At 43.0% G+C, this 14964-nt stretch overlaps 1 protein-coding gene across 3 annotated transcripts in view; it reads right to left on the bottom strand.

The window, feature by feature from the left end:
- LOC307269211 (nuclear factor 1 B-type-like) overlaps positions 1 to 14707 on the bottom strand; it is a 66388-nt gene extending 51681 nt beyond the window's left edge. For all 3 annotated transcript variants that reach the window (XM_080052076.1, XM_080052078.1, XM_080052077.1), the window contains exons 1-2: positions 14232 to 14707; positions 11037 to 11568 (exon numbers count right to left, since the gene is read on the bottom strand). In XM_080052076.1, the coding sequence (XP_079908202.1) occupies positions 11037 to 11568; positions 14232 to 14258 (559 nt within the window). In that variant the 5' untranslated portion in view covers positions 14259 to 14707. The remainder of the gene's footprint in view (positions 1 to 11036; positions 11569 to 14231) is intronic.
- Between the last annotated feature and the right edge of the window lie 257 nt (positions 14708 to 14964).

Genomic DNA, 14964 nt, shown 5'->3' with positions numbered 1-14964 from the left:
TTCTTCAGGAGATCAGCGCAAGCGGCCCGGCAGGCAGTATCAGTCAATGGGGCATTCTTCTCCTCTCTGTCTCTGGGTGAGAATATGTTGATTGCTGATAACGTTGCTTTGATTGCCATAATGGGGAAAAGCACTTTTTGTTTTAAGCGTTTGCCTCTAAACAGTGCATGCTTTGTCAGCCGGCGTGATGTTTCGTGGCGTACAAGATGCCCATTTAAAAAAAAGTTTAACGGTAAAACAAAAACAATGATGTCGTTCTTGGCTACAGGGTTGAGCTGATAATGGAGTAGAGTAAAGTCTGCGCCTACTCAGTGACAAAAGGGGAAGCAGCTTGCCAAAGAGACCAGCACATTGAAAGTTAGACCCAGCATTCACTTTAAAAAAAGTATTTTTAAAATTTTGACTGCATCTAACTTCTATAATTAAACAACCTTCGTCCAGCAATAAATCCTCTGGCATCTTGAAGCAGGCCATCATGCAACCTCAACAGTTGTTCTTTTCTTTGCTTTACATTCAGCATATACAGTATAGTCCTTATCACTACGGGATGTGGTGTACGTGATAGGGTGCAGGGTGTCCTGCCTTGTACCCTTGTCAGTTCCTATATATAAACGTACATCTGGCCTCCATTCTGCTCTTTCCATCATGTCATCTTACAGAGAGGGCTGTAAAAGATACAGTGCAGTGCAGTGCATCATGGTACAGTGGGGCTGGAACAAATAATATTTTTTTAAATGAGGGATTAATTACTTTTAAATGATTATTTTCTTACTATAAAATGTCAAAAGATATTGATCATGATAATTTCCCATAAAGAGACGTACTAATTAGTTTTGTTTTGTCACAGGCCAAAGCCCAATCATGTGCAATTTAGAAACATTTCAAAACAGAAGAAAAGTATACCCTCACATTTAAAAAAAGCTAATGTAATCTTGGTGTCACTCAAACAAGTTATCGATGAATGAAGCTGAACTGAAATAACTTTCTGTTGGGCGACTTGATTCATCAACATGAACGCATCAACACTACAGTGCAGTACAGTACACGATCCCTCCAGATTCCTTAAGCCCCGTCACCAAACACCCTGAGCAGGGATTAAGTTAAGAGTTGAAAGAGTGATCATGCCTTGGTGCAATGTGAGCATGACTGTGTGCGCGTGTGAGTGTATATAAGGTAGTTAATGAGGCATGGTAGCTAGCTAGCAATGAGTATGTGCATGTCTGTATAATAGAGCAAATATAAATACAACTCTGATCTGTAATTAATAAACATGTTGCACCCTATAGTAATTTACATTTGTAATGCATTTCTTCAACAAAGCGTTTCAAGAGACACCTGTTCAGTTTTTACTACACTTCTGGTTTTACTCTTTTTATACCAAACAGTTACTGAGAACAATTCTTTTCCCCTCTTTATGTTATACTGTCCTTCTCTGCGGTGAGATGATGGTCAAATGTCTTGAGATTTTCCTCAGCCCGCACCAGAAGGCATGCGCCAGGTTAATTATTCTTGGATGGCGGATAAAAAGGGATTTTTTTTTTCATTAGCTCAGCAGCGGTCCCATTCATAATAGTTGGCACTGGTTTAACACTGCATGCCAGAGATCACACCCCAACCATTTTCATTTTCCTTCATCCATTTGTTTCATTCATGTCATAGATTTGGCAGGGGCCCGCATCGCTTTCCTGATGGCCGTCGACCCTTCAACACCCGGCTTTTGAGTCTCAAACTCCAGTTTGGGGCTTTGTTTTTCATCTTCTTGAAAAGTGCAGTCACTCAGTTTTGGAATTATTAATTGTAATCTAAAACTGAGCCGAAGACACTTAAGCAAGGTCATGCAAAGCACTACTGACATGCTTTTGGATTGAGAGAAAGACAACAGATTAAAAGTGTGATTAGCAGTGTCGGGGTAAACCATTGAGAAAAGATTGTGGACTCCAAATGCCATATTATCATTTAAGACTGCAGATGTAGTGAATGTACTGTGTAAAGGACCCCCTCCCCCCAAAAACCCACACACATGCACAATTTAAGTGCATTACATTTATCTATATGAGGCCCCAAGAAACAGCAGTTTATCATCGTACAACTACTGGAACTATGCCCACTGACAGGAAAGCTATATAACACATACACACATGCACACATTTAAGATCACTTCTACTCCCACCCACCGTTCAGAAACTACTTTGTGAAATGTATCAACTGCAGCTGCGCGCATGTGTTTGAATGCATGCACACTTGTGTAAGCTGAATACACGTGAGTTCATGTGCATGTGTGCAATGCATCCGAGTCTAAACACTTAAATATACCGTACACATGGCCTGTAGGTGCAACAGGTTCTCCCAGGGCTGCAACCAAATCCTGGAGAACTCCTAAGTGCCAAATAAAACCCAGGCTTTTTCAGTGTTAGGGAACCAGGATTCCCATCATGGAAAAAAATCAAGATGGCTGCCGTGTCTTCAACCCAGACGGGCCTTGCGGTGTGTTCCCATCTGAATGAAGTTACAGGCTGGCTAACAGGAGTGAGAAGGAGAAGAGTCTCCTGGGGAAGTTGGCTCAGCAGCGGGACCAGAGGATGGCTGCACCGTGGATTAGGGCCCCACAGTGGTCCATTGTTAATTGGGCGCCATGTGTGAAAGCTACAGAGAGATTAGTTTGTACAGCTGCTGCCATTTGTCATAACTGCCCTTAACAAGACACACATGGCAACCCAAGTTACAGCCAGTGGTTTTACAGCAAAAAAGGGAGAAGAAAATGTCTGGTGAGCTTCGAATAGTTTGTGAAAAAGACCTGCATTATTAAGCAGATGAAGATGTTCCACCCAAGCACACTCAGCTGGGATCCCATATGAGATTATGAGTTTGAACATTACTCATTTAGCCACCTGTAGGTCAACTAGGGTCGATAGAAATGCTCAAAACGCTATGTCAAGCCAATAGAAATCCCAGACCACAGGTTGCAAACAATTCAATGAAAACAACCTAGGAAGTTCAGCACTTATGTAACGGCCCTATTGAGCAAATTTCACATTAGACGGGGTCTGTGTCTTATTAGACAAGCAACACTGGTAACGCCACAGAGATAACAAGAAGGCTAAGGACTGCTATAGCCTGATGACCTCTTGTTAGCCAACATCCCTCAGTAATGTAAGTTACACCATGAGGTTTGAGAAATGGATGGTGGAGTAGAGTTATTTTTTGTTAAGAATCTGCTGTGTAATTGTGGGTAGGTTTGTGCACATGTTGGAGGCCTAATTACAATCTTGACTTGGTATATCCGGAACAAGCTTTAAAAGCACCACCACTTTCAATTTTTGCCCGACAGATGCTAGAGCATTGTTGTTATTGAGGAGCTGCGCTTCATTGAATCTAAATGCAGTCTTCAGACCTGAAGTGCAGGTGAGCAATAATTTGATGCATGTGTGTGCAGTAAATTAATTCATGGTTTTTGTGCATTTGCATGCACATGGGCGTAGTGTGAACATGTGCCCTCAAGTGCGCATTTTTGGGTTTGCGTATAACATTTTGGAAGGGTTTTCTAAAGGTCTGTGCTGCTAAACTACCAGCTGGAGACTTGTGCCAGGGGAGAGAGCAGGCCAATTTGAGAAGAATTCAAGCTATCTGGAGCCAGATCATACAGGCTTTCAAAAGGCACCATGGTAACAACCCTATTTTTTCCCTGTAAAAATAACGGGCTTCATTAACTGTCCTGTTAGTGCAGGATGCACAGAGGCCAAGTCATTTCATCATAACTGAACCCATTGACGTTCCCTATTGGTTAAGAACGATTCCAAATACCTACTGTATGTTCACATCTTGTGACCTTTTGCAAAAGTCATTGATGATAGTTTTACATTTTATTTTAAAGCAGCTGGTTGTGCAAAGTGGGGTTAATAAAGATATTGAGAAATATTCATGAGGAAAAATCCCCAAAGAAAATATGTTGGAAATCTGTGTTTTTTCATTTTATTCCATGTATCAGTTTTAATGATGTGATGTAAAGATGCAGTGTAGAAAAAACATGATATGCCATAATGGAGGAAGTACCTCTGTAGAAAATCCATAACATCTGTGGGTTTGATGATCCTGAGATATGACATTTTCATGCTGTTCTATCAAACAAGGTGTCCATATTTCCTCTCCTCCTGTCATTCCCCCTATAGGGCTCACTTTAATCACATACAGCCCTAGTGCTTAAAGACAGGCTTTCATAAAAGACTGCGTGTAAATGCTAGAGATCTAGATTACTTGTTTTTCCTACTCTGCTTGCGTTTTCTGCTGTTCTATAACTTTTCTTACTGTATGAGTCAATAAAATCAAACAATCTTCTTGGGGGTTGTTTTGTATATTACATATGGCATTGTCAGTTTGTGGAGCTTTTTGAGACGTGAACCTGACATATGTGAGGGAGGAGTGGATGCTCTTTGGCTAGCTTTGACAACTCAATGGGGTGCTGATGAATCCGTCCCAAGCAGGCCATTCCCAAGCCCCAGACACCATATCCCCTCTTTGACCCGCTGCACTGACATAAGAAAGAAATCCTCTGGGGATTCGGCCCCCTTCCCCCCACCCCAAACAGCAACATGCCCACCCAAAAGTACATTTTGCACATCGCTGTGGCGGCGGGCCTTTCTTTTTCTGTCCCGCTCAGGTCTTGTCGAGCCGTCACAGTGATGGGCCGTACTGTACCAGCAGACAAAGGAAGAGACAACCATCACTCTGGGCCACTGATCGGCCCTGTCTGGACTGAAAAGACTTTGATGAGGCAAAGCAGGGTGGGGGCGCTGAACAGAGAAGTGAGTGTCTCCTGGGCAACCACTGTGATTGTCTGTCCCTGTCCAAAGTTCCCCATCACACCCCACCAACTACCCCATCCCATTTTTTTCTTTCCTTCATGGGTTGTTCACAAGGCTCCTTCCTGGGTAAAGGGGACTGGCTTTTGCATGCAACGCTAAGTCTGGTACTTGAGAGTGCCTTTGTCCTAGTTGACTTGGAAAAAATGTGAAGTCTAGAAAGGTCTGAACACGAATTCTCTATTGAAGACTTTTATCTCTTCTCTCTGAAGCTTCTTATCCCTTTTTTCCACTGCAGACCCTGTCGTCTAACGTGACCAGTCTAGCCGACAGATGGTCCAACAGTACATTTTTCTATCAGTTGCACTGGTATGATGGCGAAAGAGAGAGGGCAGCAATTGGATGGAGGAACCCAGGCAGCAGGGAGGGCCTGCTTTGTAAGGCAGGACAGTGAGGTACAGTGTAGTGCCTGGGATAGGGGGTGAATGTACCCATTTGTCTTCATTTGGGAGGACCAGCAGACAGGGTGGGGGTGGGGAATCTATCCGGGAGGAGTGGGAGGTGCCGGTCCTCCAGTCAAGTGGCCTCGGGGGGATTTGAAATGCATTTGGGGTCCTCCCCAAAAGCCTGGGAAAGTGTGGTGAAGCCGAGATCTTAACCATACACTAATGACACACACTGCTGTCCTTAACTAAGTGTAGCCACAAACGCTAAACTGAGTCCCCTGCAGAAATACACAAGAAGAGCCTTTTCAACAGAATGCCTGTGCCTCGGAATGCCAAGGAAATAAAAGGCCTTGTCCCATTTTTTTTAGGGATGCAACAGCGCAAACTGTGACACAAGCAAATTAAACGCACTGTAGCAGAGCTAAAGAGGGAGTTGTAAATTTTGTTAAGAAAGAAGGCATCCACATTTCTCAGTGGCCTCTGCTCCGAGTTGCCTTGTTTCCATGGAGATTTATGTACACATGGCACACAAAAGAGGGCTAAGGAGGTAACATGGCCTGTTTAAGCCTTGAGGTATTTGCTCGAGCAAAACCCTGCTGCTAATAACACAGGCTTCATACTGAGCCAGGCAACCTGGCTGCACTGCACACAGGTCAGTGTTTGAGAAAGCGCAGGAGGGGAAGGAAGGCAAAGAAAAGTCAGATGGAGATCACAAACAACCAAAGATCCCGGAGAGGGAGTGAAGGAATTAAGTGAGAAAGAAAGAGAAAGAGAAAGATAGAAAAAAAAGAAAGAAAGAAAAAAGGAAGAGGCGAGTAAAGAAACCAAGGAGCAAGAAAGAGAACTGCAATACATAAATAGCTCCAGGGTTAAGAAAAAAATAAAAAAGGATCGGGAAGACATTTAGTGGGAAGCGGAAATCAATAAGGCAAGCGGTGAAGCTGGGAGGGAGTTCTAAGTGGATTAGATTGAGAGAATGTGTTCGATAGGTTATGGCTCTGAGAGAGAGGTAGCCAGACACCGCAGGCTCTATTGCATACTAATAAGGAAGCCAGAATGGAAGCTAAGCACAGGGTTGTGCAGTTCAATCTGAAGAGTTTTTATATATGGCTCCGGAGTCATTGGTTGAGGTTTTTCCCAGGATACGCATTTTACGGTCTTGCCGATTCTGTTCCGAATGTTCACCGTTAAATTCATGTACAGAAATAAAATTTCACTCAACTTCCAAAAGAAGCATTCCTGAGACCTCTTCCAATATCCTCCCACCAGGGAAACTTCAAATTAAAGGGAGCTGAATAACTTTGTACATCTGCATGTGTATCTGAATGACCTAAAAAAAAAGGGAAGACAAACAGTAGTGTCCTTAACGCCGTCTGCTTACAACAACTTTTGTTTCACACTTCTGGCATGAACCCAGCGAGCCTTGATCTGGCTGGGTGCCTGGGCCTGGGACAGCTGTCATGGTCAGAGTCTGTGGGCTTCAGGGGAAGCCGGGGAGTGAGAAAAGAAAAGTGACTGGGAGAGAGAAGGAGCGAGAGAGTAATTTGGCCGGGCAGTGTGCCGCAGGGGTGATTCCTGATGGCAGAGGACGATAAAGGGATGAAGGGAGGGAGGGAGGGATAGATGTTGTGCTTAGTCACAGACCTCCACAGTGACCCAGAAGGTGAGGCCTCCGCAGTGGCCGTTTGACCAAAGGCTTTTGAGGCAGCCGGGCGGAAAACAAGATGCAAACAGCTACCACACGAAGCGTGTTGAGCATGCAGCGGCCAGTCTTGAAGATAGGGACCAGTCAGACGACCCAGCCTACACGATCGGAGAAGGAGGGGTGGGGGTGAGGAGGTGTAGAAAGGCAGTGGTACCTACTCCCCCTCACTTAGGCCAATGAACCAAGGGACCACCACGCAGACTAGAAGTGGCAGGGGAGTGGAGACAAGCAGTTGGAAAGAGACCACCAGTGGCCCCACGACCGCCGCAGTTTGACCCCGATTGAAGAGGTCAGCAAGGGGGGCTTACGAGCAGCTCCCCCACCTCCTCCCCTTGACCACCACCACCAACCCCCCCCCACCCCCAAGGCAAAAGGTCTTCCTCCTCCACGTGCCCTGAGCCTGCGACGGGGCGTTTTCACTGATCTGTTTTGCTCAATTAAACTTCAGAGGACACCCTGCCACATCTCTTTGCAAAGGTCATGACCCCCGGGCCAGAGGTTAAGTCTGGCGCTCGTAAAACAAGGTCTCCATTAACGTGGCAGCACGTATGTAGAGGTAATCCATCCATTTCCACAAACTATCATGACAGTGTGGAAAAAAAAGTTACGTTACTGAGTGGGGGCTGGGGGGTGGATGTGACGATGTTTTATGGCTGTCTTAACTTCCAGCACCAGAGTAATGGTAAAGCTGCTTGACCTCGACTTCTTTAGACTCCCATTGCACTACCTCAGAAATCCCTTTCTGTCACTTGTTACGGTTATTATACTTAAATTCTTTGTAGTAATTTCTAATTCATACTACCATTCTTTTTTATTTCTATTTAAGAAATTCATTCATAATCTAGGTAGTATAAAATGTACGGCAGATCATTTCCATAGAGTTTAACAAGATTGCTCCAAATTCCTAAATTGGATTGCTTGGGTAGTATATCTTTTTAAATTGTTTAATTTTCATACTCTAATGATACTGTATTAAAAATATATTTTTTATGCAGAGCCGAACACTTTCAGTGAATACCATAACGATAGTCCAACATTTGTTAAAGTAAAAGTAAAGAGCAGCTTAACAAAACCAAATACAAACGAGGCCTACAGTATTCAGACATGTCTCAACATGACGATTATCTACATGCCTTGTTACAACTATTCCATCAAGATGTCAAACTGGATATGCAAAATATAAATCCAGGTGGTAAGAGCCAATGATTTAGAGAAGAAAAAAAAATTAAACTTTGTGTTTTATCAGATAAGGATAAAACAGTGCATTGGAGCACGACAGTAGTGTGTGTGTGTGTGTGTGTGTGTGTGTGTGTGTGTGTGTGTTTGTGAGAGAAGCCAGGGCCCTGTATTGAACACTGCCTGCCAGTTGGCACAATGGATGCCACAACCCCCACTCCCAGCCCCCAGCCTACTTCCCAGCGGGCATTCATCTGGGCATGGGTGCTACAGCCCTGCCTGGCTAAACGCGTCTGTGCCCCAGAACAAGGGGGCTGAGTGCCCTCTCTAAATTCACCGAGCACACTCGCTGCCAACCCGCCGACCTTTCTCAGGCAGCAACCCACCGGAATCGAAAATAAATACATTCTGAACTTATTGATTTCTTGCCACGAAAAAATACTGTTGGATAAATAACGGTAGTAACGTATTTTATGTTATCCAATTACACAACACAGCAGAACTGAGCCCCTGCCAGGTAGCAGGACACTGAGAACAATATTAAAAGCACAGTGCGGACCCATTTTTTCCAAGCAGTTCGCACTAATACCAGATTTGGTTTCAGACAGAGCCATTTGCTAGTTTCTTTGTTTGTTTGTTTGTTTCGTGCAGTTGCGCCAGAACAAAGGCAGCGGCTTCCATTCTGCCACTGTCAAAAAAAACTTTCCAACGTGCCCACTGCATTGCGGATGCCAACCAACGAATCAAAGGCATGCTGCAAGCAGACAAAGAGGGTTTGATGCCAACCTCCAAACCTCTAACAACCATTACTGGTGATTTGCCTGCCTCCCTGGCACAGTGCAAAACAAAATGGCGCCGCACCACACGCTACCAGAATATGGCTGCATTGTCTGGAGGTGGGCACTGCTTGGTAACCTGAAGTAAAAGGAAAAGGTGCTTGCAAAAAAATAGAAAATAAAAGGGGGAGCACTGACAATTCTGTGATCCCGGGAAAAAATGCTATTTTGTATTTGCCAAAGTTTCAAACCGTGGCAAATTCGTGGACAACGGTAAATAATCGCTCTAATCCGCAATGCGATCTTGAACACGAGTCAATGTAATTCTTGGGCGAAAGAGAACATTATGTTCACCCTTTATGTCAAACACTAAAATGTATCTCCTCGCTCAAAATCTGCTCTTCCTCAAAAGGAGACACATTTTCCAAATAAAAAAGCAATAGCTGGAATACGTCAGTGATGCACAGTACGAACACTAACACACCATATCCAACGGTGAATATTGTGAAAAATGACTAAAGAGCCATTCTTGAGTTGGTACTGAACAGTTAAAAATGCAGCAGATGCAAACTAGAGAAGCGGTGGCATCCTACAAAAGACACAAAAGAGGGTCTGATGCCAACCCCGGTACCAGTGGCAACCATTATTGTCTGTGTGCTGTGCCTTCTGCTTTCCCTGGCACTTATCAAACACAAAATGGCGCTCAGGGTTTGATGGTAATGAGCTAGCTATACCACCATTTCTCTCTCTATGGCAAAGTAACGGGGGTTATTCACTCAATTTGAAGCAGGGAATTTCAACAGGGAATACTATAGGGGGGATTCCTGTGGTGTCAGTAGATAAAGGGAGGAAGTTCAAAACTGTGGGAGACATTGTTTGACTGTTATTTAATCACATACTATAACAAACCTATTTTGCGGGAGACACGTTTCCATTTTGAAGTAGTTGTTAGAAAGGTGTTTGCATAAAATTCAGCAAAAATTCAAAACGAAGAATAGAACATTTGTATTCATTAGAAAATGTATATTATCTATCTGAACAATATGTTCTGCTGAACTTGTGCATTTTCTCTTCTAAATTACAGTCTCTTTTCTATTAAAACTCAGTGTGGAATATCAGATTTTTTTTTCTCCAATTCAGCGGTATGGAAAAGTACCGTATGTGCAAAGCATGTCCTCTAAGAAATTCCAGTAATACATTTTTGCCTTAAATGTTCCAATATTTTGTTAGTTTGCCGAATTCTTTTGGATGTATATCACAGGGAGGGGGGATTATAATAAATCAATTTCAAGAAAAAATAAATGGTTTTAACCAGCCATTCAAAAAAACTGTTCATGCCAAAAACCTACTGCAGCGCCGGGCAACATATTTTTATCAACCTGTTATTTCACACTTTGCTGAAAGGAATGCACGATGTGGCCGAGACAGCGGGCACATCGCTGTATCCAAAAGAGGCTTTAATGTAAAAGAAACCAGCGTTTTTGGGAGTACTACTCACATCTTCTATTCTTAGCTTTCATGTGACTTACTTTAAAGAATATTGTTAAGTGAATGTAGGTATTACTCTTATTTATTTAATGTCGAAAAATCAAGAAACAACAATTTTACAAATGTGATGGTTTCCTTATAAACATAATAAGGTCAAACTAATTTTTTTTAAATGTGCAGTATTAGTTTAAATTTAACTGCAACTTCCCACAAATGTCACTACTTAATAGCTAGGCTTACCATTGTACAGGTTTATGTGTGGTAAAATGTACCCTGTCCAAATGATAGTATTTGAAAAATTACTGAACATGAGTAGGAGCAGAGACACATTTAAAACATGTTCTACATTTAATAATGATAGCTTTGGTTTTTTATTTAGAAATGAGTCATACTTGAGCCATATAAAAATGTACGCACAGCCTTAATGCAGCACTGACGATCGTATTTCTCATGTATGTTTTATGGCAAACGTAGCGGGGACTTTCGGCCAGTCTCAAGCAAAGACTGCCAAAAAAGTAACACATGTGACCCTTGACCTTGCCCAGACATAATTCACACATGCGCTTTGGATCACACACACACACACACTCACGCACACACACAAACAGTACAACAAACACACACACACACGTATGAGCTTGAAACCTACCTTGGTCTTGGACATAGTATGCTAGAAACAAGTCCAGCTCCTTGACCGATACTGTTATGTGGTGTGGCTGGACACAAAGTGCTGGGTTGGTGCAATGCGGAGACTTGACAAGGCGCTCCCCGTCTGTACTTTCCAGGGGGATGCCTTTGAAGAGGATGACCATCACGAGGTCCAGGCGCCAAACTTTGTCGGCCTGCCGCAAACAGTCGATCCGGCGGATCTTGCCCTTCTGGTCCGGGTTGGACAGCACGCAGCACGCATGCTTCTTGCCCGTCACGCTGAGGACAAAGTCCTCCCGGTACTCCTGGCGAATGTCCTTACGCAGCTTGGCCAGCAGCCGGGACGCCCACTTCTGCTTCACCTCGGGCTTCTCGCCCAGGAGCTCGTCCTTGACCGCGCGCTCCTCGTCCTTGGACATCCTCTTCTCGTGCTTCTTGAAGTACTTGCGTTTTCGGGCCTGCAGGTTGAACCACGTGTAGGCGATGGCGCGGACGTGAGGGAGAAGGGCCTCGATGAAGGGATGAAACTCATCCTGGAAGCGTCCAAGAAGGGAGAGAGGAGAAGAGAGAAATACAAAATCAGAAACTTATGTCATCCAACATGGAAAAAAAATTGGGTTTAGGCAGCTACTAATCTGAGGCAGAAGGGAAAGTCAGACCACAACACACAACACAATAAAAATATTTTCATAACAGGTCGCATAATATGTTAGTGGCACTTTCTATCAACAGCTGAACAAGTCGAGAAGTTTCTCTTCACATAGCAACACTGCTTTTTACCATCCTAGATGTATCTGGGCCGGGCGGACAGCAGGTATGACAAGGGCATTCCACTGTTTATGTCAACTGCCAGCACTACAATAGCACCGAGCACGGTGACTGAATGCACTGGCGTCTCTGCTCTCTGTTAACTGTGCCTGCTCTGAGCGGGAGCATGCGCCCTTCCCTCGCAGCTGCATATCTCTTATCAAACTATTCTTTTTTCCAAAGTGAACTTCATGATAGATCAGCTCAAGGGACACATGGGAGGGCAGTCACACACACACAAAAAGGAAGTGTAGTAGATTCCCATTCTGCTGGCACACACACGCAGCCGGGTGTACAGGCTACGTGTTTCCAAAATGCATTATAAACACAAGCAGGCCAGGGCGACGGCATATCAAACAGATGAATTCTATGAAAGGTATTCACAAAGGTTGAGTCAGGACTCGATTCAAAGTTTTTGCCAAATCATTTCAAGAAGAGCTGAGGTGAACACACACAGTCACACTTGACCAGCTTCATTCCAAACACCTGAAGTCAGTCATTGATATTAAAATCATGACCCACTTTGAACATTTTCAATCTCTCTTTTAATTTTAAATATGTTAAGTTAAAACTTAGTTTTATGATAAATAATAATAATGATAATTATTATTATTATTATTATTATTATTATTATTATTATTATTATTATTATTATTATATATGATTATTTAAAATATAATGAGTTCTGTCAATGTTTTATTTGTTGTATTTGGTCTAAGGTTGCTCTGTATTCTGCATTATAATATAGTACACTTTGCTGCATACCGTATATTTAATTCTAAACTGAAAAATTATTGAAAATATACATTTAAAAAAAAAGGAAAATGTTTTAATTACACGTTTGAAAGAATTGCTCTGGATCCTAACACACAAAAAAAAAAAAACATTTTGTAACCTCCCAGAAAGTACACTGGCCTACGGTCAAATTCTAATATAATCACTGTTCTCTGTAGGTGAAGATGATTGGCTTAAAAAATGACAGCAGCCGCAAGTGACAAGTGGATCCATTAACTTATCTTTTGTTTTAGGTCATTAAAATGTCAAATGTAATAAGTATTACCCGCCCCTGCTTTTGAGGAGTCAAACCACATATTGTTCTTTTGGTAGGCAGCCGGGCTTTGGGAAACCACAGAAATCCACTCCCTATCTGTGCCTGCCGCCGAAAAAGCCACATTTCTCCTCTGCACTTTCGGGCCAATAAAACTCTGCTCCAGTATACTGATGCCAAATTGTAATCATTTATTATACAGCGGGATTAACATTTTATTTCCAACAGGTTTTAGTTTTGAAATGCGTTGTATTTACTGTGGATACTATACCGAGCCATACTCTTTTAGTGAAGGGGTGAAAATTAAGAGAATCTGAACTACTTTAAATGTCCTCTCCTGACTATAATGTTGCCAATTAATCTGACAAAACTAAGCAGTAAATGCTAGTTAATGTGCTTGGCGGCAAATGTCTCTGAAGCATTTTATCACTCCTGGTTTCCTGTTTAAAAAAAACTTTCAATATTTCGTTAATTTCTTCTTTTTTTTTAAAGCCAGGCTTAAGCCAAAAGCAGTAAAGATAAATGACTTGGCCAGGGCCTGTGCAGTGCACTTCAGCTGGGGCCATAAAAGCACAATCCTCTTAAGTACAAACTAAACCACATCTCAGTCAATCACTTACTTATGCCAAGTAAAATATAAACAGTAAAACTGAGTCAGCCAAAACAGTCGGCTACTCTGTCCAACAGCTGAATCTACCTTATCATGTCTGATCTTCCTACAGTGAAAGTGGCTTTATCTTCTTTCAACTTCACTTGCCTGAAGTATAGGGGTTTTTACTCCAAATAAAAAAATATACACGTGGAAAGAAAAATATAAACACAGCTCCAGCAAGGCTGAGAAGTGTGTGTGTGTATTTGTATGTGTGTGTGTCTGTGAGTGTGTGTGTGTGAGTGTGAGAGAGAGAGGTTATCAGAGGACGCAAATACCCCTAATTAAACCATAGGCCTACCTGAAATGACAGTCTCGCATTGATGTCTTAAAAAAAATCATCTTTACGCATAACTTTACGCACACAAAGAGCGCATGAAGATTGGCCACTTCAGTGACTTTTTAAGTGCCTACAAGACTGTTAAATATTTTTTCGATCTCGATAAGTTAAAAAAAATCAGAACATTATCCGGAAAAAACACACATCTCGGACTCTCACGCTATATTTTCCCCCCAAAAAATTGAATTTAAAGGTTAGGATGAATTTTGAATTTCCCAAGCAGAGCTGAAACTGCACAATCCTGACGCGCATAACTTTCGATTCCATGGATGCCTCCTGTAACAACATCATTACAAGTGTAGAAAATCATCAGCAATTCAATAGTTAAATGAAGAAAAAAAGACACAAATACCTGAGTAAGACAAATTGGAGAATACATGACGAGGCGACGACCACGGGAGAGTGAATGTACTTGGGACTGATTCCTCTGATCACTTTATCGCGCCATTCCTGGAGCGATGTGCACCACGCAAGACTGTGTGGAGCAGCTATCCGCGTAAAACAAATACGAGATCATCCAAAAACATCCATGAATATAGGATAACGTTTTTATCCAAAGATTGTCGTGTCCGCAGCGAAAAAGGATAGTAATATTGTTTCTTTCTTAAGTTGCACGGAGTAAGCCCTTGCAGATTGTACTGGTAGAGCCGGTGCAGACGAGGGCTGCTGCGTCCTACTCCTCTGCTGTACACGGGACTGGGTGTGTGTGTGCGCGCGTCTCGTTCATAAAAGCATCGCGGGGAGCTTCAGTGGGCGCCGAGCGTGTGATGTTCACCCCTTGCTTTCACCAAACTTGATATGAAATCGAGCGGTGCACCTTCGGTCCCTGCGCGAATCCAGCAAATCAGACCCAACTTTTTTTTCACCCACGTAATTACACAGTCACACTCCTCCTCCTCCTACCCCTCCACCTCCTCCTCTACCACCAAGAGCACACACACACACACACACACACACACACACACACACACACACACACACACACACACACACACACACACACACACACACACACACACACACACACACACACACACACACACACACACTATTCACAATCCAGCACCTTCTCGTCCTGGACACAC

Source organism: Ammodytes marinus (assembly GCF_949987685.1).
Source record: "Ammodytes marinus genome assembly, chromosome: 23".
In the NCBI taxonomy this organism is placed as follows: domain Eukaryota; kingdom Metazoa; phylum Chordata; class Actinopteri; order Uranoscopiformes; family Ammodytidae; genus Ammodytes; species Ammodytes marinus.
Note: the sequence above shows the minus strand (reverse complement) of the source record. Positions and strands in the feature narration are given on the sequence as shown.